Source organism: Gossypium hirsutum, chromosome D13, assembly GCF_007990345.1.
Source record: "Gossypium hirsutum isolate 1008001.06 chromosome D13, Gossypium_hirsutum_v2.1, whole genome shotgun sequence".
In the NCBI taxonomy this organism is placed as follows: Eukaryota; Viridiplantae; Streptophyta; class Magnoliopsida; order Malvales; family Malvaceae; genus Gossypium; species Gossypium hirsutum.
The window spans coordinates 41,450,399-41,474,034 of NC_053449.1; the positions used below are offsets into that span (position 1 = coordinate 41,450,399).

Genomic DNA, 23,636 nt, shown 5'->3' on the forward strand with positions numbered 1-23,636 from the left:
AATGTCGTGCCCTAACGCATTGGGTGTGACATTTTCTTTCTCCTAAATGATAAGAGTCTTAATAAGTAATGTTTTTTAAGTTTTTATTAAAGATCATATTTTTAAATTTTCGACATTAAGATACTAATTAATTAACTAGGTACCAATTTTGGGCGTTACGATGGTGCTAATCCTTCCTCATACGTAACTGACTCTCAGATCCATTTTTCTAAAACTCGTAGACCAAAGCTATTTTTTAGGTGATACAATCACACCTCAATAAAAGATTGGTGGCGACTCCCAATTTTTGTTTTTTTAAAGTCGACAACTAATTTTTGTTTTTTTCCAAAATAAAAGTTGGTTTCGACAAGTTGGATGCATGCAAGTCTTGTAGTGGGAGTTCGCCAGAAGGGCTTGCAAGGGAAGTTCGCGATCCCAGTGGGGGTTCGCCAGAAAACTCACAATGGAAGTTTGCAATCCTAGTTCGCATATACCAAGGAGTTCATGTGTGGGGGCTACAAAGTATAACAAGAAGACCAGAACAATACACGTATCCAACATGCATAAAGCCTACTAAGAACGTCAATTTCATAAACAGTAACTATGTGTATAAATATTCAATTGTCCCTTTCAATGGGATACAAAAAAAAATCATTTAACAAAACTCTTACCTGAAATCTCTATTGAGTCAAATAAAAAAGAAATTCTATAGTCTATTGATTTTGTAAATCAAATTGTGTTATAAAATAAGAAAATGAAAGAGTAAATATGAAGAATATAATATTAGATCACCAAGCCTCCTTGCATTCAATTGATGCAAATAATAAAGGAAGAGTATGACAAATTGGTTGACTGAAATTTTGTAAGTTATGAAATGGATTGACTTAGGGTGGGTTTGGATGGACAATTGGGTGCGGTGCGATACGTTTAGTTTACTGTTTATCTTACGCTACAGGATCGCTACAATATCTAATCTCACCGCCACCACTGTTTTTACACTAACCGTAAGTAAACGTACCGTTCATCCAAACTCACCCTTAATGCCTTTGAGAAATGCGGAATGAGGGATGCCATGCATTATGCGACGGTCCTCACTCCAGTCTTCATTCTGCATCTCCCTTCATGTTTATGTGTGGCTTTTAATTGAAATAAGATAAATTATTGGACACGTTTAATCCCATGAATTCAAAAACACGACTTGACCATCACAATCCAACTCTCACCGCCCTCTTTTCCAAATCTATTTCATTGCCCACCCATCCACCGATTTAATTTCCACACTAATAAAATAATATAACAATATTACGTTTTAAATTTTTAAAATATGATATTAACATATCAATAACAGAAAAATGATTTATCCAACATAATTTTCCATTCTTAAACAAATATTTATCACGTTATTCACACATCGACTCTATATATTTTTATTATGTTTAAATAATATTTAACTAAAGTTATACTCAAATTCTAATTTTTAATGTAGACTTGAATAAACTTTTAAAATAAGAAAAAGTACAATTTTAATTATGTACAAATCAACAAAAAGTGTTAATAATTAATGTTCAGTCTCTGTATATATTAACTATAATATGATCAATGTTGTAAGAATTGGTCTTCGGAATGATTGGAGTTTTGATTTAACCCCTTTCAAATTTTTAAAAGAATAAAAATTAAATAGAAAAAAATGAAAATTTATATTCACAAAATCTAAAAGTTTTTGTTAAAAAATCATAAAAATTAAAAATAGAGAAAAAGATTCAATTTTTAATCTACTTTTTCAATTGTCATTTTTTTGGTTGAAATGATTCAGATTATTTTCAAATATATATATATATATTGCGGATTAAATTGATCGGACTTTCAACCTTCTATTCAATTAGTCCCCTCGTAATATTTAAATAATTTATATATATTGTATTTAAGCTTTTAGCTATGTTAGATGTTATTTTAATTTATATGGAGCGATAGTTAAAACTTTTATCAGACATTCGTTTGACATAAGTTTGAATTGTGTTATCTTTATCCTTTTTTCTCAATTTTATATATAAAAGAATTGAGTTAAGTTATTTAAAAAAATTGACTAAAATATTTTTTATATACAAAATAAATTATATTAATATGAGAATGATTACATATATATTATAATATTTTTAAATGAATGATTAAATTTTTAACTTTATCAATTTCATTAAATAATTACATATTTATTATAATATTTTTCACCATGCATAATCTAATAATAATAATAACAACACACCGAATTGACAAAGGCTTTGTAATTAATTATCCGCTCCAACTTGATGATTATGGAAATACAAAGGCACGTCCGGTTTGACCTTAAAAGTTATTTGACCCTCTCTCTTCAAGCTTCATGGTCTACCCTAATAGATATTTTATTTAGTTTAACACATCTGTTTTTAAAATGCCATTTGACTTCTATTTTCAATTTGTCAACCAATATAAGGTGTTAGTTCCATCTCCTTTCCTCACTCCTGTCTCATTCCCTTGCCTGTTTTCTCAAACTTTAATCCTTCAAGATGAGTGGCTTTGCAGCAGAAGAAAGGAGCAGCGGTGAAACGAAATACAAAGGAGTGCGTCGTCGAAGATGGGGCAAATGGGTGTCCGAAATCCGGGTCCCAGGCAGCCAAGAACGTCTTTGGTTAGGCTCTTATTCAACCCCGGAAGCTGCTGCAATCGCCCATGACCTTGCTTTCTATTGCCTGCGTCGACCATCTTCCATGACTGCTCTCAACTTTCCTTCCATGTTACCTCCTTATGTCAGTCCAAACATGTCCCCCAAGTCTATCCAAAGAGCAGCATCGGATGCTGGCATGGCTGTGGATGCCGCCCACATGATCCGCTAAGAAACCAGGGCAACTGAAAACGTTATGAGTGTGGATATAGGCGTGGAGACTGAGCCCTGGGACAACGAACACCATAGCAGTTGCGGTTCCTGGGAAAAACAAGGGGAGCCTTTGAGCATTTCTGTTGATGATTATCTCTATTTTTGAAACATCTCAATATTCCATCTGCCATTGTCTTACATGCAAGATAATTTTGTATATACAAACTATAAAGTACCATGATTAGGGTGGGGTTTGCACTGCAATTTCCTGTATTGCGATTCCAATTGAATCAAAACTCGAAATTTTATTAGAAAGACATTCAAATCCCTACTCCAAAGCCAAATCCACCTTGGTTACTGCACTTGTATCTTTAGTTGAGTTATATAGTCAATATCAATTCATAAGTATTAGGTCTGATTGTATGATTTGGTTAAACAGTGTGAAACCTTTGGAATTCAAATCCTTCTCATGAGATCACCTTCAGCAACTTTTGACTAAAAATTTTAGCGGACTTCGGAAATTTAGTAACATCCCATTCCTCCGACATATATATATATTTATGAGTTTTCATTTTGGAGGGTTTTCTAAAATATTCGTTAGAGAGTTCGGTAATTAATCTTTTACGGTAACAAGTAAATATTGACCACAAGTTTTAAAGCTCCTCCTTATCTAAGACGAGGATGGAATTCTCAATCATTAATTAAAGTAGAAGAGATCTTTACCATTTTACCCAACTTTTATTAGTTTTTATATCTAAAGTTCCAAACATCATAAATTATTTAAAAACAGCATTGAATTTTTTAAAATAATTTAGAATAAAAATTTAAGACTTTAAATTATTTTTCTAAAAATTATTAGGTGTATATCTATTGAGTATTTATATTATAAGAACAAAGTAATTTAGTTCCAAAGGAGAAAACGCAAGGCAAATTAAGGGGGAAAAAGGTGAATTTTGTCAAAATCCAAACAATGTGAACAGGTGCTAAAAAAGTTGGCAAGTTAGACCCACTTAAGTTTTACCGATCAATAACCATAAGTGTTGAAAGTCAAAAGTAATCCAAACCCAACAAACCAATGAAACGGCAAACTTAAGAATAAATAAATACCTGAAGCAAATACAATTGGCACGTAAACCTGAAATTTTGAACAACGGACTTATAACTCATAACTAAAATTACTTTTAGGGGTCAAAAACTGGTTTTCAGTGTTGCAATTGTGGTTTCAAAACTTAAATTAAGAAATTTTTTGAAAAAAAAATAGATTTTAATTTCTCTAAAATATTAATTATATTAATTATATGTTTTTTCTCTCCAGTTTTGGGTTCCAAATTTAGAATTTAAATTCTTTCCGTGATAGCACTAAAAAAATTAATATAATTAATATTTAATTATGTTTAAATAAATTTGATAATATTTATAAATAAGTCTGCCTTATGTGTATGTGCACAAGATTTATACATTGTCTGTTCATAAAATATTCTCTACTTTTTATTCATTAAAAACTCTCTCTTTATGTGTGTGCAAATGATTGAAATCCAAAACTATTTAACAAATCAGCAGCACAAATTAAAAGGCAAGAAACTAAGTTTTGAAGGCTGCATCTACTACAATTATGAGACCAATAGGAAGTTCTTCTCGCACCATGAGCTTAGAGGAATTATGTAACACCTCTTGCCCAACTCGATCACTAAGTCTGAGCTACAAGATGATATATTCGTTTCTAGAGCAATTACAACAAATTTCAAAACATTTCAATCAATGCAACATGCTTATAACTTGTATAAAACACATTTCAATATGATGTAAAATCATTCTCAGGTCATATACAAGCTTATGAAAGCTCTTTTACTAATTCGAGGATTAAGGACATCAGTCAGTGAGTTATGTCGCGACTCAAGAAGTTTGACGTCACAACGTCACTCACTGTCGATTACATCGCGACATTAGGGACTTGAGGTCATGACGTTTCCCCTGCTTTAACAAAAACTACTTTGGTACATCTTACATGTTTTCAATCAAACACCCACATACTTCCATAACATCTTTCCACAATCAAAACAACCTCATTCCATACCAATCTATACCCATTCAAGCATGTGAATATTTGAAACCAAACATTTAATTTGGCATACATCTCATGATCATCATTTAAGCTCATCCAAGCCATTTATTCATCTAGCCATGCCCAGCTACCCCATTCAAGTTCAAATACATTTATACCTATGCAATTTGAGAATCAAAAATTTATTATGGTCTTAACATGTACCAAATAAAGTATAGACTAAACTATAATACATGCTCAACATTCAAACCTACCATTTTCAAACCATTCATCAACTTATCTTTCTTAACTACTTCACTTTGCAACATTTAACATACCAAACTTATGTAAGTTTAAGATCATCCCTTCTAGTAGCACCAAACATGACCAAAACCATGCATCAAATATGTCATATATCAAGCTTAACATATTGATAAAGAATGAGACAGATGAATGCGGAAGCGGATCATAAAGCTTGTCAAAGTCGCGGATTTGACTTAGGTCTCTAGACGTTCGGAAAGAAACTTGAATTTTGACACAACTTGAAACGAAATTGAACCCAAGTCAGATAAAACAATTAAAACAAATAACTAAAATAAAACAATGAATCAAAGATTAAAATAATAAAGAAGCGAATAAAGAAGATAAATGGGAAGATAGAATGTGGCGTGTAGAAGTCCTAAAAAGCCTTGGAAATATGAAGAATCCACAACCCCATTCAAGCGACTCTAATTTCCCCTCCAAGATAGAAACCTTGGGAAGAAAAAGTTTAAAGATGATCCTCACAATCTAAAAAGATTGTTCAAACTCTTCTAAAAAAAACTCAAGAGAAATTCTTGAAAAGAAAAACTCAGAGAGAATTTATTAACTCAAAGAGAAATAGAATAATAATGAATTGTTTTAATTGTGTACAATGCAAAGGCCTATATATAGGCTAGCTAAATAAATCTAAATAAAACTCTTAAGTATACTAGAACTCTAATTTAATCTAAACAAGAAGTGGTTTTAAACTAAACTTTCTTGTTAAGATAAAACTCCTAAATAACTTAAAATACTTTATAATTATAAAAAATTTGGAATAAAATAATAAGAGATGATAAATACAATATTGGGCTCATATATAATAACAATTAAGCCTAAAACTCAAACCCAATATTATTTAAACTCGAATTAAAAGCCCGAAACTCGTAATTCCCGTCATAATCCCATTCAAAAATTCTGTTCGCATAGTCTTCACTAAAACGGTCATAATTTTTGGTCCTGAACTCAAAATTCAGTGATTCAAAATGCATTTCGAATCTAAGAGAGAGGTCTTCAAATGTCATGCAGACATCTCAACCAAGAAGTACCAGGATCCCATCCAAAAAGTCATCACAAGTTTGTTGATTTCCCAAGCCTGAAAATTGGCAGTATTGGTGATTGGAATCTAATAAATTTCACCCCATCCGTGCATGTATCATTCTCCCTTTCCTCAAAAAGATTCATCCTCGAATCTTGTCTTTGATCGAATCATGATTTGATGTGCTTAGCCTTTGACATTGTTGGTGGACCCTGAGGTAGTGTGAACCCATCACATTCATGGGTCTAAAATTGTGCCTTGAGACTCGCATCATTCTCCCCTTCCTCAAGAAGATTCGTCCCCGAATCTTTAGCTGCATAGAAAGAAAATGGATTAGAATAAATAACAATAAAATGAATAAAATACTTACCTGAGCTTTCTTGTGCACCAAAACTATCTCCAGGATCAAAGATATGATCAAGTATCTCTCGTTAAAAAACAAACCATCAACACTAGATAAAGAAATATTAGGCACATGGGTGTTCAAGTAAAAACTAACCTGTAACTTTTTTTGAATATGCATGATCATCCATATAAATTTCCAACGATAAGTCAAGAATTTCACATAATTATAAAATTAAAAAAATTAATATTATTATGTAAAAATTCATCTTTATAGGTCAAGATAGAAAATTTTGTTGCAAGAAAAAATATTTAAAATGCTTTAAAAAGCTATTTGATGCAACAAAATTACTATTTTTAACCTTTACAAAGGTAGATAAACCCATCAAATCAGTTGAACTTTCAGACCAAGGTTTAATAAAATTTGACTAACGAGAAAACATGTTGTAAGGAAATATTTGACAAACAAAATTAGTAGCATATTTATAAAAAAAAATATTCAAGGTATGCCTTCTTAAATTAATTTCTATTGTTTCTTTACATTCTTTACCTTGTAGCACTTGTGGGAAATTATCGATATTCAACTTACCTTTTTCCCACAAGTAAAATTGTCTATCGATGGTAGAGTAATATAATTGAAAGTCCGTCAATGGATCCTTGGAGTCCAATAATAAAGAAACACCACTAAACAAATTTGAGTTAGGGTTAGTTAAAACAGAATCACTCCTCACTTTTGTATGGGTATTTTCTTGCTTTTTATTTTCTTTTTCCACTTGAGAACTCTCCAAATTTAACTCATATGGATTTTCACTCACCAAATTTGGACCATCAAGTAAACTTTTATCACTCAAGGTCTCTTTTTTCTCTGTCTTTTCACATGATTCTTCCTCACTTCCCATATCCCCCTCACAAGTATTATGAATATTCAATTTAGTGCAATATATCTCTGTAGGAAAACATGATGTTTCTATTTCATCTAACTCTATAGATTCAAGGAAAAAATTCTCATTATCATTTTTTTCCTGTTCACAAAGTTCACCATCTTCTTTGATCAACAAAAGTCTCATGTTGGCACAACAGCTATTAATTTTGCAAGACAATCGATTGTTAATCTCATGAAAAGCCAAAGAACCATAGACTTACTAAAACTCCTGTCCTAAAATAGTAGTAAAGTCCTTTAAAATATTAAGTAAAGCAAAAACATCACAATTTTTATTTTTAACAAAAATAACGACATCGTCCGCAAAAAAGAGGTGGTTAATTCTAGGGTCATTGATTCTAGCCCTGATTCCACATAAAACATTATTATCCTGTGCATGAACAAGTATTCTCGAGAGTGCTTCCATACAAAATAAGAACAAATAAGGGGAGAGGGGATCTCCTTGATGAAGTCTCATTTCAAGAATAATAACATCTGACAACGTATTATTGCATTTTACAATATAGCGGACGGTCTAAACACAATTCATGACTTTTTTTACCCAACTATTACCGAAACCCATCTTCAACATTACCGCCTCCAAGAAGTCCCACCCCACTCGGTTGTATGCTTTGCTCATATCTAGCTTAACGATGAGGCCTTTATTGGGTCCATTTTTGGAACTTTGAAGATAGTGGAGTAATTCGTGAGCGATCAAAATATTGTCATGTATCATTCTCCCAGGGATAAACGCACTCTAATTTGGACTTATGCAATTAGGGAGGACTACTTTGAGTCAGTTGGCAAGAACTTTGGAGATGACCTTATAAATGAACCTGCATAAGCTAATCGAGCAGTAATTAGTAATATCATTAGGGTCACAAATTTTTGGGATTAGGATTATCATAGTTTCATTTAAAAATGGAACATCTTTATTCCCGTTCAGAATATCTAGGCAAAATTGAATAGTGTCCCTGCCAACAATCTCCCAGTTGTACTTGAAGAAACTCCCCGAGAGACCATCCACTCCAGGGGCCTTCCTAGGATCCATCTGCTTAATGGCTTGGACGATGTCACTCTCTATGTAGTCTTCTTCAAGCCAATCATTGGATTCTTTGGTAACACACTCACTGATATAATTCAAAACATGGATATCATCAACATAGTTATTAGACCAAAACAAATTACAAAAGTAGTTCTTAGCAACATTACAAATGTCTCTATTATTCGTCACCCAATTGCCATTTAAGTCTTTTAGCCTTTTAATATTGTTTTTCTTCAGTCACCTAGTAGCTCTCGCGTGGAAGTAATGAGTATTTCTATCACCCTCATTTAACCAAAAAGACCGTGATCTTTGGGACCAATATTTCTCTTCCTTAGCATAGAGATGATTGAGCCTACTTCGGGTTTCTTTCAAAAATGACGTACTGTTAATTCCTTGAGGCGAGTCAATGATCCTATCAATCTTGTGTTCCCGTCTTCGAATGTCTTTCTTCATATTGTTATATTTACCACGTTGCCAAAGGCCCAGCGACATGCACATATTATCAAGCTTATCCACAAAGTTATTATCACTGCATTGCCACAATCGCCTTTGATAATTTTCTTAGCTTCCTTGTTAATAGCCCAACACTCATCAAACTTGAAACTAAGCCTGGGATCTTTATCTTGCATCTTAGGCTTGCAGCCCTAAGTATCCAAGACAATAGCATCATGGTCAAAATTAGTTTGACGCACCACATACATAGCCATAAAAGGGAAATTCTAAATAACAAACACCGAAGTAAAGAATCTATCCATTCTCTCCTTAATCATGGTATTCCCATCCCTATTATTAACCCAAGTAAACCACCATTTATCGGGCTTGATATCAACAAGAGCTAGCTCATCCACAAGATCCTTGGACTCATTTATTTGCGACCTGGCCTTCTTACGCCCACCCTCTTTCTCTACATCATTCAAAATTACATTAAAATCCCCCCTACAATCCAGTCCTCACCAACTGTCCCACCAATCCTTGTTAGCATTTCCCACAAACTATTTCTAAGACTCGAGTTCACATTACCATAGATACCAGTGAAACGAACACTTTTTTTGTTTTCATATTGAACCAGGGCATCAATATGGAACTTGGAATAATTTTGAATGTTAAATCAACACCTTCCCTCCACATCAACGCGAGACCCCCATTTCTTCCCTCAGAATTCATAGCCAAACCATTTTGCATCCTATATCTATTTTGAACACGTTGAAAATCATTAGCTTTCATTTTTGTTTCACTAAGGAAAATAACATCAGGGTTATTAACAACTAAGAGTTGCTTAAGCTCCCAAAGTATCGCGGGATTCCCCAACCCACGACATTTCCAGCAAAGAAACTTCATTGATCTTGGTGGGGCTAATCGCCAGCTGTCGCCTTAAAAGGTGATAAACCATCCATAAGCTTTCTATAAACTGTTCTACTGGGGCTGTCTTCGATTAACTCTCTACTGCTGCCTCTTGCCCTCTTCTTTTTATTACTCAGTTTCCCACATGTTTCACGAGACAGCTTCAAAGATCGCTTCTCCACTTGAAAGCTTGAACCCGACTCTTCTTTAGTCAGCTTAGTTTTCTCTTTTTCCTTTGTTTTGCCAAGACCATTTAGCTTAGTATTTCCTTGTGTCTTTCCCTTCAACTCACTTTTCACTATTCTTTTTGCTTCAATAACTTCAATCTCGTTTCTCTAATTTCCCCGATCCTGATTAGCTATACCTATAGAAGCTCTTAACCAGTTTCCATATTGATAACTAGTTTCATTGGTTTTGCTTTGGATAATCGTCTTTTGGAATTTTTGTGTTGAATGGCTTATAAGGCCACAATTGTAACAAAATGTAGGCACTGTCTCATATTTTATGGCGCAAATAGAAATGACACCCTCTCTATTCATAAACTGGACCACTCTAAGTAGAGGTTTAGAGATATCAATTATAACTCTAAGTCGAATATATTTTGTCCATCCACCATCTCTATCACGCTAGTCGATGGCAATAACTTCCCCGATAGCACCGCCCACATCCATAGCTACGCGTCTGTCCATGCATTCAAAGGGTAAATTAAATATTCTTACCCAAAATCGTGATAAGTTGAAGGCATAGGATTCCATCTCTTTATATTTAACATAGGGCAACATAGGATTCGCTACTTTTTATTTATTAAAAACTCTTTCTTCTATATGTTCTCCTTAATATGCAATTTTTTGAGCAGAAAAACTTATCCTTAGCATGATTGAAATCCAAAACTAATTAACAAATTAGTAGCACCAATTGAAAGGCATGCAACTGTGAGACTAGTAGGAAGTTCTTGCACCATGAGCTTAGAAAAATTATATTACCTCAACATTTTTTAGGCATTCGTATTTGATATCCATTTCAATGCACATATTTGAGATATAAAAATAGTCTTTCAAATATACAAAATATCTTTTAAAAATAAATATATTTGTATTCTATACATATTTATACCTAACATTTCTCTTTGAATCTAAGTGGCATAGGAATGGAAAATAAAAAATATATATAGTATGCAAAAACTTTATAAATAAGAAATATGCCATTCGACTAATAAGTACTTCACAGAAGCATTGCATAAAGGTAAAGTTACATATAATGTAGTATAATGTACACATTTAACTTGTTGTATAGTATATGTAAATTTGATATTATATAACATTTATTATTTTAAATAATAAAATTTGTTCAACAAAAAAACTTTGTTGCTAAATGTATTCATATATTTATGAGAGAAAAAGGGTGAAAAGGATAATATAGTTTGTTATAATCATATACATTAATTTCTTATCACTAGTATTACGATAATATAGTTTACCTAAATGAAAAAAAAGAACAGTAGCATCTAAAAATTCTTCGGTTTTGCATAATTTTAGGAGTGAATCTCAATACCACTTACCTTCCCACAATACCGCCTACATTTTGTTTCTCGCCCATTTTTCCTTTTTCTTCTTATATGTTTTCTTTTTGTCTTTCTTCTTTTCACAATATTTTTCCTCTTGGCCTTTCATTTCTAGGTTTATGTCCCGAGGTAAACAAAAAAAGCATTCATTTTTTTATTCTAGACAAAGAAACTTTTTTATATTTTTGTTCATTTGTGAGATTTTTGGTCTAAGTTTTCATTCTTTTCCTTCATGCTTTTAGATTTTTAGTAGTTTTTCACTATCAACCATTTGTTCGTTTCTCTTCTAACCTTAGATATTTGTATGAAAATAATATTTTACTCATCATGATAACTTTATAGTTATTCATGTTTAGTTCTTCATGTTTTGATTGCTTCACTTTTGATAATCATGTAATTTTGGATCTTTCATATAGAAAAATTGGGAAGTAAATATATATATTGATTATCAGAAAACAATGTTGAATGCTTGGTGGAACTAGAAATGGTTGACAATTTAAAATCATGTATGTCGTGAGGTTGGAAATTTGAAACAATTAATGGTGGACGTGGGGGAATCCCATCATTTATTCAGAGTTTCATTTTTTGTTTAATGCATGGTGAAAACAATGTTTGCTTTTGTTGATAGTTAGGGCATGCATGTATAACCATCAATTCAAGAACAAAGGATTGTTAAGGAGAGATTATGGGCTGTCTTTGCTCAAAAAGAGCCAAAGATCACAACATTAATGAAAAACACTTGAACAAAAGAAACACTTCCTCAATTGTACATGTAACAAATATTTAGGTTGCTTTCATATGACAAAGAAAATATGTATAGCTTTGATTGATTGCATGTTGTTGAGCTAAGTATATAATTAGCTAGGCTCCAACTATTCATAGACATTAGTAATTTATTATTTAAGAAATGTTCTAAAGCATGATATTTCATATGAAAGTGATTTTGTAAATGTTTCGATTGAAGGAATAATTAGCATAATAGATGTTCTTTTTTTATTAAATGAGAAACTTCATTTATGAAAAGAGAAGCTCAAGTCTCATACAAGACACAAGTTCAAGCAAGAACCAGACAAGCATAGAGTTCCAAGCAAGAACCAGACAAGCATAGAGTTCAAATTCATGCCAAAGAAGACTAGAAACAAAATAAGAAAGACCCTAAAAAAGTCCACCCTACTCAAGTCACCATCACTACTACACCTATTCATGAGTTGAGTTGTTTGCCCAAGTTTGCTCAAATTTAGGAAGGTTTAGACAAAAATATTATACCTGAAAAATGAGTTTGGACAAAAAAATTGTTTAAAATATAAGTGGAACTTGAGCTTAAATATTCAAGGCCTAAACCTGATCCAACTTGCTCTTAAGTTTATAATATGTTTTTCTTTTCTTTTTGTTGATATATTATGTAATTTATATAATATAAAATATATTAATTTGTTTATGTTTAGAAAAGTAATTAAAATGAATAATGATATTATATTAAATAAAATAATTAATTTTTAAAAATATAAATTATATGGACATACCTAACGAGATTAGGTTAGCAATTTATATATATGAACAAGCCTAAGCAAAATTTGAAACTCATATTTCAAGTCAAACCAAGTTTAGATAATTTTGTACAACACTATCTATAAATCTTAACTAAACCCAACCTAACCTATAAATACCATATAATCATCAATCAACTTGAGAGTAAGGGAAGAGTGGCTTACAAATCATAGTAGAATATTTACTATCTAGAAAAAAAAGAGTAGAACTTAATATATAGTTTAAACAGTATTATCATGTACATTTATTAAATTTTGAATTTCATGTAATCCTATGTTTAAGCTTGATTTTTTTTTCATCAACTGCAATCCCATCCCCAATAAACTAGTTTTGAAATTGATACGAAATTGACTTGAGCAAGACAACTGTAACACTCCTAACCCGTATCCGTCATCGGAACAGGGTTACGGAGCATTACCGAAATTTACAGAACATATAATAGACATTTCATATAATTTTTCAATCATATCAAAATCTATTCGTAATCAATCATATCATGCGAGCTATAATGGGTAGGTCCGAAGAGCCATTAACGGGAAGCTTCGGATAGCCATATATCGGGAAGTTCAAGTGACCCATATCAGGTAGCTCCGGAGAGCCATTAATCGGGAAGCTCACAAAAAGCCTTTAATCGGGAAGCTTACGAAGAGCCATATAACATGACGCTCATAAGAGCTGCGGTGTGCCCACAACAAATGCAGGATCACAACCGATCGGGATGCTCCGAAGAGCTATTAACGGAAAGCTCGCAAGAACCATATAACGGGAAGATCGAGAGGGCTAATAATAGGACGCCCTTTCGAGCTATGGTGTGTTCGCAACACATACAGGACCACAACCAATTCGAGAACCCTGTATCCACCGAATCTCATTTATCCAAACGGGACTTAATATTTATCAACTATTATCGGATATGTGATCAATTTCATACATATGACATTTATACAATTCACATATATAACATCCAATTCAAACATATAGATATACAATTTAGTTACACGAACTTACCTTGACAATTATTCGTGTACGTAAAATCGACAAATCCGACACTTTTTTTTTCCACGATATAACTTCGCATTTGAGTTTTTCGGATCTATATGAATGAATTTAACATCAATCTAATAAAATTCATATTCAATACAATCCAATTCATGTCTTAAGCAAATTTACCATTTGCTCCTATACTTTTAATTAATTCTAATTTCATCCCTAGGCTCGGAAAATGAAATTCATGCAATTTAATCCTTATTCCATGCCTAGCCGATTTTTACATATAACAGTAACAGTCATTGTATTTCACAAAAATCAGAATTTTTCTATGAATATTACATCTTTTCAATTTAGTCTCTAAATCACCATTTCATTAAAGTTTCATTTACAAAAGTTTTTTTATCTATCAACAACCTTTCATTTTCTACCATAAAACTTCATAATTCATGCATAATCATCCATGTCAAAACTTTAATACTTTAATAACCTTGCAAATTAATCCCCGAGATAGCTAGATTAAGTTATTACGATCTCAGAAATATAAAAATTACGAAAAATGAGACAAGAATACTCACCTAATTTAGCTAAATAAGTTTGTCTTCTTCAAGCTTTTCTAGCTAAGGTTTCCATGTATTTTTAATTTGGGAAAGATGATGAAATAAGATGATATTAGATTTTTATCATCTTTAATTATTTCTATTTCCAATTTAGTCATTTTCTTTATTTAATTTTCCATGGATGAATCATCAAACTTATCTCCTAACTCCTCTTAATGGTCTATTTTCCATATAAGGACCTCAAATTTTGAATTCCATAGCTATTTGATCCTTTTAGCTACTAGAATTCAACTTTTACATTTTATGCAATTTGATCCTTTTATCAATTAAACATGTAATCGATAAAATTTCCTAACAAAATTTTTATATGATATTCCTATCATACGGTAGACCATAAAATAATTTTAAAATAATTATTTTTTACGGACTCGTATTTGTGGTCCCGAAACCACTGTTCCAATTTCACTGAAAACGAGTTGTTACAACGACATAATTTTATCTTGGTTTCTATATAATTTTTTTCAACTAATTTTATGTTATTTGATATAAAAAGAACTTATCATCTATTTGATGATAATTTTTGGTTATGTATTTATTTATTTTATATAATAACGAAAATTCATTATTTAAAATAATAAAATTTGTTAAATAAAATAAATCAAAAGGACTAATAAAAAAACTTTATTGCTAGATGTATTCATAAGGAGAAAATGGGTGGAAAGTTATTGATGTAAAAATTTGTTACAATCCCATACGTTAATTTCTTATCTACCTTATTATGATAATACATTTCATTTCCCGCCCACTTTTTCCTCCCCTTCTTCCCTTTCTGTTTTGAACATAGCTATTCTTGGAATGTAAATATTTTAAACAAAAGTTGTTTCAAACTTTAGTTTTTTTCAATAAAAGTTGTTCTTAAATAATAACTAGATGACAGTTGTTCTAAATTGAAACATTGTTCTGAATATAACTATTCCAGACATAAAGAATAGTTGTTTTGAACAACTATTCTAAACAATAGTTGTTTTTCTAAAAGATATCAAGTGAAACAACAATGTTACTTATTTCACGTTTGTTAATACAATTTACTAATATATAATATTATTTACCTCAAGGAAGAGATAAAAGGTTAGTAGTCAAAACTGAATATCTATAATTCTCTTTCCCTCATGCTTTTACATGTTTACTAATTTCTCCATTTTCTCATTTCTCTTATAACCTTACATATTTCTAACAAAATATTGTTTTATTCAACATGATCACTTTACAATTCCTCAGGTTTTGATTGCTTCACTGTTGATAATCATATAATTTCTCGATTTTTCATATAGAAAAACTACGAAGTAATATACATTGATTATGAGGAAACAATGATGAATGTTTGGTGGATTGAAAATGGTTCAAAAATTAATATAATAATTATATTTAATATTTAATTTTGTTTAAATAAAGTTATTAATATTTACAATAAAAAATAAAGAGTTTTTCATTATTTTTTTATCTTATTCAATGATGATGTCATGTTTTTATTCACTAATAATGCACAAAACTTATACAATGTTTGTTGATCAAATATTCTCTATTTTTTATTTATAAAAAAAAAACTCTTTCTTCTATAAGTTCTCTTTAATGCGCAATTTGATGAGCAGATAAACTTATCCTTAGCATAATGCATACGTATGCAAATGATTTCAACCTCTACTGCTTTTTAGGCATTCGTATTTGATATCCATTTTAATGCACATATTTTAGATATAAAAATATAATAATTCAAATATATCAAAATGTATTTTAAAAAATAAATATATACGTATTATATACATATTTATAACCAACATTTCTCTTTAAATCTGAATCGCATAAGATTAAAGAATCAGAAAGTATAGTACGCAAAAACTCTATAAATGAGAAATATGCCATGTCAACTAATAAGTACTTCACAGAAAAATTATATAAAGGTAAAGTTGCATATACTGTAGTAAATGTACACATTAAACTTGTTATATAGTATATGATATTTCAAGTCACAGATGCTATTATAGTATGTAAATTTGATATTATATAAAATTTATTATTTTAAATAGTAAAATTTGTTCAATAAAAAACCGTTGTTCTTAAATGTATTCATATATTTAAGGGAGAAAAAGGGTGAAAAGGATATTCATGTAAAACTTTGTTGCAATCGTATACATTAATTTCTTATCATTGGTATTATGATGGTATAATTTACCTAAATGGAAAGAAGAACAGTCACATCTAAAAAATCTTTGGTTTTACATAATTGTAGGAGCGAATCTCACAAATACCTTCTACATTTTGTTTCTCTCCCACTTTCCCTCCTGCTTCTTATACTTTTTCCTTTTTTTTCCCAATATTGTCCTCTTTTCATTTCATTTCTAGGTTTATGTCCCGGATAAACAAAAAAGCATTGATTTTGTTATTCCGGACACAAATAAATTTTTATATTTTTGTTCATTCGTGAGATTTTTTATCTGGGTTTTCATTCTTTTCCTTCATGCTTTTAGATTTTTAGTAGTTTTTATCTATCAACCTTTTTCTCATTTCTCTTTTAACCTTAGATATTTAAAAATATTGTTTTACTCATCATGATCATTTTACGGTTCCTCATGTTTTGATTGCTTCACTGTTGATAATTACGTAATTTTAAATATTTCATATAGAAAAACTCAAAAATAAATATATATTGATTATCAAGAAATAGCGTTGAATGCTTGGTAGGACTGAAAATGGTTGAGAATTTAATGTCATATGCGTAGTGAGGTTAAAAATTTGAAACAATTAATGGTGGACGTGGGGGAATCCCATAATGTATTCAGGGTTTCCTTTTTTGTTTAATGCATGGTGAAAACAACGTTGGCTTTTGTAGATAGTTAGGGTACGCATGTTTAGCCATCAATTCAAGAACAAAGGATTGTTGAGGAGAGATTATGGGCTGCCTTTGCTCAAAAGGAGCCAAAGATAACAACATTAACGAGAAACACTTGAACAAAAGAAAAAACAAGGCAGCAGTGCAATTGGTTGCTCCTTCATCCACACAAGAAGACATTTTAGAAGGTGGCAATGATGGAGAAAAGCAATCCTTTGTTCCAAAGCAGCTCGGTGATGGTGATCAACTAGATGCTGCTGGATGGCCATCATGGTTAGCTTCAGTAGCAGGAGATGCTGTTAAAGGATGGCAACCTCGGCGGGCTGACTCTTTTGAGAAGTTAGAAAAAGTAATTACTCTCTTCCTCAATGCTTCTTTTACCTGTTTTTCTATATACAAAAAGTTCTGCACTCTCCACTTCTATTTGGTTCATATCTAGTATCAACTGTTGGATGAATCATCTTGAGCATTGCCCATTGGGGTTTTCATTTAAGGATGTCCATATTAAACCATCTTTTCATACTGGGATACTTGTTGCTTCATGGAATTTGATATACATTTGCAGCTGCATACGTAAATATCATATTTTTATGCTATGTTATCATGTGAATGTCAAATTATGCGTGGCTCTCCATGTTTTTTGCTGTCCATATTGACATAGTAAGTTGCATATGCAGATTGGTGAAGGAACTTACAGTAGTGTATACAAGGCCCGGGATCTAGTAACTGGCAAAATAGTTGCCATGAAGAAGGTTCGGTTCATTAATATGGATCCGGAGAGTGTTCGTTTCATGGCTAGGGAAATCAATATTTTGCGGAAACTTGACCATCCAAATGTTATGAAGCTTGAAGGTATAGTCGCTTCTCGGATGTCGCGCAGCTTGTATCTTGTTTTCGAGTACATGGAGCATGACCTTGCTGGGCTTGCAGCAACTCCTGGCATAGACTTCACTGAAGCACAGGTGAGGTACAATAAACTCAGATGTTGAATTGCTTTTATCTTTAACCTCAAGTGTTTACAAATTTGGTTGTAGATTAAATGTTACATGCAACAACTATTTCGTGGCCTCGAACACTGCCATAGCCGGGGTGTCCTGCACAGAGACATCAAGGGAGCAAATCTGCTGATTGACGACAATGGAGTTCTTAAGATAGCAGATTTTGGTTTGGCTACATTTTTCCAGGCTGATCCTAAGCAACCACTAACAAGTCGTGTGGTAACTCTTTGGTACAGGGCACCTGAGCTTTTGCTTGGTGCCACTGAATATGGAGTTGCTATAGATTTGTGGAGTTCTGGTTGCATACTTGCTGAGTTATTTGCTGGGAAGCCTATTATGCCTGGAAGAACAGAGGTAAGTCTGTCTATATAAACACAATTTAAACCCCTGAACCTGATACATAGTGTTCTTAGTTAATAATATCTGCAGGTAGAGCAAATGCACAAGATATTTAAGCTGTGTGGTTCACCCTCAGAGGAGTACTGGCAGAAAACAGAGCTACCACATGCATCAAGTTTCAAACCCCAAAAACCTTACAAACGTCGTATTGCTGCCACTTTCAAAAACTTCCCTCAGTCTGCCTTGTCTCTTGTTGATAAACTCCTAGCAATGGAACCCGAAAATCGTGGCTCCGTTGTTTCTGCACTTAGAGCTCAGTTCTTTTCAACAGAACCTTTACCTTGTGATCCAGCAAGTTTGCCTAAGTATCCTCCCAGCAAAGAACTAGATATCAAACGTCGAGATGATGAAGCAAGAAGGTACTCTTTTCAGTCCTTATTGTCAATCTTTTACAGTTCTCAGTTCTTGTGTATTCATGTTGTGTTCATATTATATTTTTCCATTTAGTGTTCATTTTGTATGATCTTTCTATTATTGTTCTCTTTTTCATTTTTGGATTGATAAACCTGAATTCTCTGGAGGAACATCAGGAAAAAAGCAGAGGCTGTAAAGGGGAGAGGGCCTGAATCTGTTAGAAGACGTTCAAGAGATTTTAAGGAAGTGCCTACACCAGAAGGATCAGATACTAATGCAGATTCTACAAGAAACCGTGGCAGCTTCAGAACACAAATGTCTCAGGCAGCTAATACTTCCCATAAGAAAGGTGATAAAGCATCCAACGAAGATCCTGCATCGGTAAATGACCAACTCTTTCTGCGTAATTTTTGTTACTATATATTATTGTTTACCACCACCACCATCATCATCATTGTATGCACTGGATGAGATATGGAACCCAATGCATGAATTCATAAGCTTACTGAACTATAACTGTTTTAAGTGTACATCATCCTCAAGATGTAGTAATTAAACTAATGTTATGGGGCAATGGTAGGGTTATGCTCCAAGGAAGACGAAGATCCAATACTCAGGACCAATGGTGCCTCCTGGAGGAAACATTGAGGATATACTTAAAGAACACGAGAGGCAAATCCAGCAGGTCATACGGAAAGCACGTCTTGACAAGTGAACAGTTGCATCATAATGGAGAATGGTTTCCGCAAAATCCCTGAAGCTTGATCCAATCTTCTTTCAACTGTTTTCACCACCCACTTCGTACATAGCCACTAAGTGACACACTGAGTCCCCACACTTATTGCTTGATGAAATTTCAAGGAATTTGTTGGGGTTACTAGAATAGCATAGCATGTGATGGGCAAGAGGAGTTTACTTGTATTGTGGTTATGGTTGGATGGGGTTTTTAGTGTACAAAGCTAACATTACCCTTCCATGTATATTTTTCTTCTCATGTATCTATAATGATAGTTTTAGCTTTTGGCATCTCTTTTTGTGAATGGTGGAAAAAGCGGACTAGACCAGCCAATCAGATTATGAATATGTAACCAGCAGAAAATGGAAACCAACGACCTGTTCAGTTCACTATTGTATACATATGACTGAATATGTTGAAACATAAACAGCAGAAAATGGGTTTTAATAATTGAAAATTTTTGGATTTATATTCTTTTTTAAATTTTTAAGTAATTAATGAGATTTGAATCTATTGAGTATAATGCAATTTTACTTATTTTTGGCTTAAATAAATTTTTTATTCATGCAGACTAGAGGTGATCATTGGTCGGGCCGGGCCGGGCCAGTCCCAAAAAAAATTCGGACCGCATCCTAGGCCCTGGCCCGAAATATGGGCCTGAAATTTTATCCATGCTCGGCCCGGAAAAAATTCCTAAGTCCGAACCCGGCCCGGCCTATTTTTTTAATAAACACAAAAAAATTATTTTAAAAATAAAAAAATAAAAAAAGTATTTTAAAAATATTTTAAAATTAAAAAATAAATAAAAACAAATAATTATTATATTCGGGCTGGGCCTGGCCCAGGCCCGGGCCAAAAAAGTGGTGCTCGAGGCCGGCCTGTTTTCTAAACGGGCCTCATTTTTTTACCCAAACCCATATTTCGGGCTTATATTTTTACCCAAACCCTCCCATATTTCGGGTGGGCCATCAGGCCGGGCCGGGCTGCTTGACCCATGATCACCTCTAATGTAGACTAGTCTTTAAGGATTGGATTATTAGTTCAAAAGTGAACTCAAAATATGAGAGAATTTGGATAAAAGTATAAAGTTTAAATAATGAGTTTGGACAAGATTTTAGACTTGCTTTCCATTTGGCTTGGGCCTTGAACTAATTTGTTTTAGCCCAAGATCAACTCGATCCAATTATAAACCCAAACCCATTAACTTAAAACCCAAGTCTTGCCAATGATGTTTTATTTGTGTTGGCAAAGTTGAGACTAGAGGTGTCCATGGGCCGGGCAGGCCCAACCAAAATTTTAGGTCCGTTTGCTAGGCCTATCCCAACTCAGCCCAAAAATGGGCCTAAAATTTGCCCAAGCCAGCCCGTATAAAAAAGCTAAAACTCGGACCCGGCCCGACCGTATTAATTTTTTTATATTATGTATTATATAATTTTTTAAAAAATTATATAATACATAAAAAAATACTAAAAACATTAAAATAAATGTTTCCCAACAAATTGAAAATAAATTTTAAAAAAATATATGTACTTAAATAATACTAAGATAGATGCAACTTAACAAGCAAAATTTTTTGTTCAAGGACATTTTTCGGGTCTATATTTTTAACCAAACTCTCCCACTTTTTGGGCGAACCTTCAGGCCAGGTGGCCTATCCCATGGACAAGTCTAGTTGAGACCCTAGGGCCTTGGTGGCTCAAGTTTGAGTTTTATCATACGTAATTATCATGCGTGAAGTTCATTTTTTAGATTATGTTAGGTTTAAATTATATCTCATCATGTATAGATATTATCCAAATTTATTCTAATCTGAGCCCGAATATATTCTAATTTTTAGTTCGTTGAGCTTTATATTGAATTAATTCTAATTATGATTAATAGAATATATATTATCACTATGAATCATTGCAAAAAGATGAGATGTTTTATGCCATTAGATTGAATACTTAAAATTGGAAAGGCTCGTTTGATTGAAAGAGTTGGGAATAGCGTTTTTAAATATTGGAAATTGAGGTGACCTTGCATTACAGTGAACTGACACACTACTTGAAATTTGGATTTGTTTTCCGGGATTATTAGGAGCGTTAGCACCGCCTATCATTCTCCTAGTATTGGCATTCAATATCAGGCTTTGGATGATAACTGCTGATTCTATCCCGGCCACTTTGGACAATGGAAGCATTAGTAGCTATATGATCCGATGCACCCGAGTATACTATCCAAGAGTTTGGGTGGCTCGTAGCCTATTTGAGCAATACAGCATGTTGCAGTCATATTGTCGATAGGAGTTGGATTGGTTGATGAATTTTGATGGCTGAGTTTTAAGGTTGGTTTTTCCATTTCTTCATAGAAAAATCATTTTTCTTACCATGTAGAGCTTCAAAGAAGAAAACAGAAGTGAGAGATGATTGCTTTTATAGACAAAAACTGTTTATATATAAAATTTTCAAAAACAGAAAGCCACCAATTTTATACGTAATTCTAGTAGTAATCAAATCCTAAATTAAGATAAAGAGAGATTCTAGGAAAAACCTTCCTAATCTCTTTATTCAATGAGGAAAAAAATGATCACTCAAGTGTAGGGGTTAACTTTGGACTGAGTTACACATTCTATAAAACTCTTTTCTAAAACCTTAGCCTAAAGGAAATAAATAAATAATAAATTTTCTCAACCTCTCTGAAAAAAGGCACTAACAAATTGAGACAGAAGGTATTAATCATTTTTCATAAAGCATTAATTTCACAATTTTCAAAAATACCTCAACAAATTTACATGATGGATTGTTGGATATGAGTTTAAAAGTGGTTTATAGGATAAGATAGAAGAGTGAAGTTGCTTGTGATTATGGAGATGATCTTAAGAGGGTTTGATGCCAGCTAAAAGGTCTACCTTTTTTTTTTTACCCTATAGTTACTAACTTATTTACCAATAATTATTTTATCAATTCCTTCATGCAGTTCATCAATTAGTTTGCGTTAGGTTACAACAATACTTCTATGAAGATAATGCAATGTACAATCAAGCATCTTTGTTTGCATACCCAAGTTTATTGGGTATTTCTGCTCGCCATTCTGGCAAACACTGTTCTGCCACAGCCGAAGATAGTTGGCTTTGGGATTGATAGCTCAGCTCATCGAAGGAAGATCGGAACCTTCCAACTCGTTGAAGGAAGACTGAAATCATACGACTCAGACCTAAAACATACATTCCTTTAAATAGAGATTACAATAATTAAATAAAAAAATATATCAACTAAATAAAACCATATGAAATACTTCTATTCTAAGAGTCCTAAAACAATGTATTGTCCTACCCAAGAATCCTAGGTCCACACCACTTCCATTGGTAATTTATTTTGTTCGCCTGAACAAACAACCTGATGCACTAAAATCAGAATGTAAGGCTTTATACCTAATAAGAAAGCCACGGAGCAGGAACCTGTAATATAATATGACTGTCTTATCTACTTGAAAAACTGTTATGCAAAAGTTGTGTAGCGAGAATTCAGAGTTATTCTACGCATTACCTGTAGAGAGTTTGTTTTTCATTTTTCTGTCTAGTCTAGAGAATATAGATCATAACATGTGTCACTCTTTTAACCATACTTACAAAATTTAATAACTCCACTACCACAGAATGAGAAATTTAATAACTCCACTACCACAAAATGAGAATATAGATCATAAGAACATGTGTTACTCTTTTAACCCTAGGGCCTTGGAACTTCTAAGTTTACTCCAAGGTACTCTCA

The 23,636-nt window shown here is 32.6% G+C and overlaps 2 protein-coding genes across 2 annotated transcripts; both read left to right on the forward strand.

Annotated features, from left to right (window-relative positions):
* The first annotated feature begins 2,493 nt into the window (after positions 1-2,493).
* On the forward strand, positions 2,494-3,103 carry LOC107919700 (ethylene-responsive transcription factor ERF020). Its single transcript, XM_016849093.2, has one exon. The coding sequence runs from the start codon at positions 2,520-2,522 to the stop codon at positions 2,844-2,846; it is 327 nt and encodes a 108-aa protein (XP_016704582.1). The 5' UTR covers positions 2,494-2,519; the 3' UTR covers positions 2,847-3,103.
* Positions 3,104-16,807: 13,704 nt separating this feature from the next.
* LOC107919638 (probable serine/threonine-protein kinase At1g09600) lies at positions 16,808-20,328 on the forward strand. The gene is made up of 6 exons (XM_041109725.1): positions 16,808-17,746; positions 18,075-18,359; positions 18,432-18,749; positions 18,825-19,153; positions 19,325-19,529; positions 19,729-20,328. The coding sequence occupies exons 1-6, from the start codon at positions 17,459-17,461 to the stop codon at positions 19,861-19,863; spliced, it is 1,560 nt and encodes a 519-aa protein (XP_040965659.1). The 5' UTR covers positions 16,808-17,458; the 3' UTR covers positions 19,864-20,328.
* Positions 20,329-23,636: the final 3,308 nt, after the last annotated feature.

Coding starts and splice junctions, on each gene's coding strand:
- LOC107919638 (XM_041109725.1), top strand. CDS start 17,459: ATGGGCTGCCTTTGCTCAAAAGGAGCCAAAGATAACAACATTAACGAG. Junction 18,360..18,431: donor TAGACTTCACTGAAGCACAG/GTGAGGTACAAT, acceptor ATTTGGTTGTAG/ATTAAATGTTACATGCAACA. Junction 19,530..19,728: donor CCAACGAAGATCCTGCATCG/GTAAATGACCAA, acceptor GGGCAATGGTAG/GGTTATGCTCCAAGGAAGAC.
- LOC107919700 (XM_016849093.2), top strand. CDS start 2,520: ATGAGTGGCTTTGCAGCAGAAGAAAGGAGCAGCGGTGAAACGAAATAC.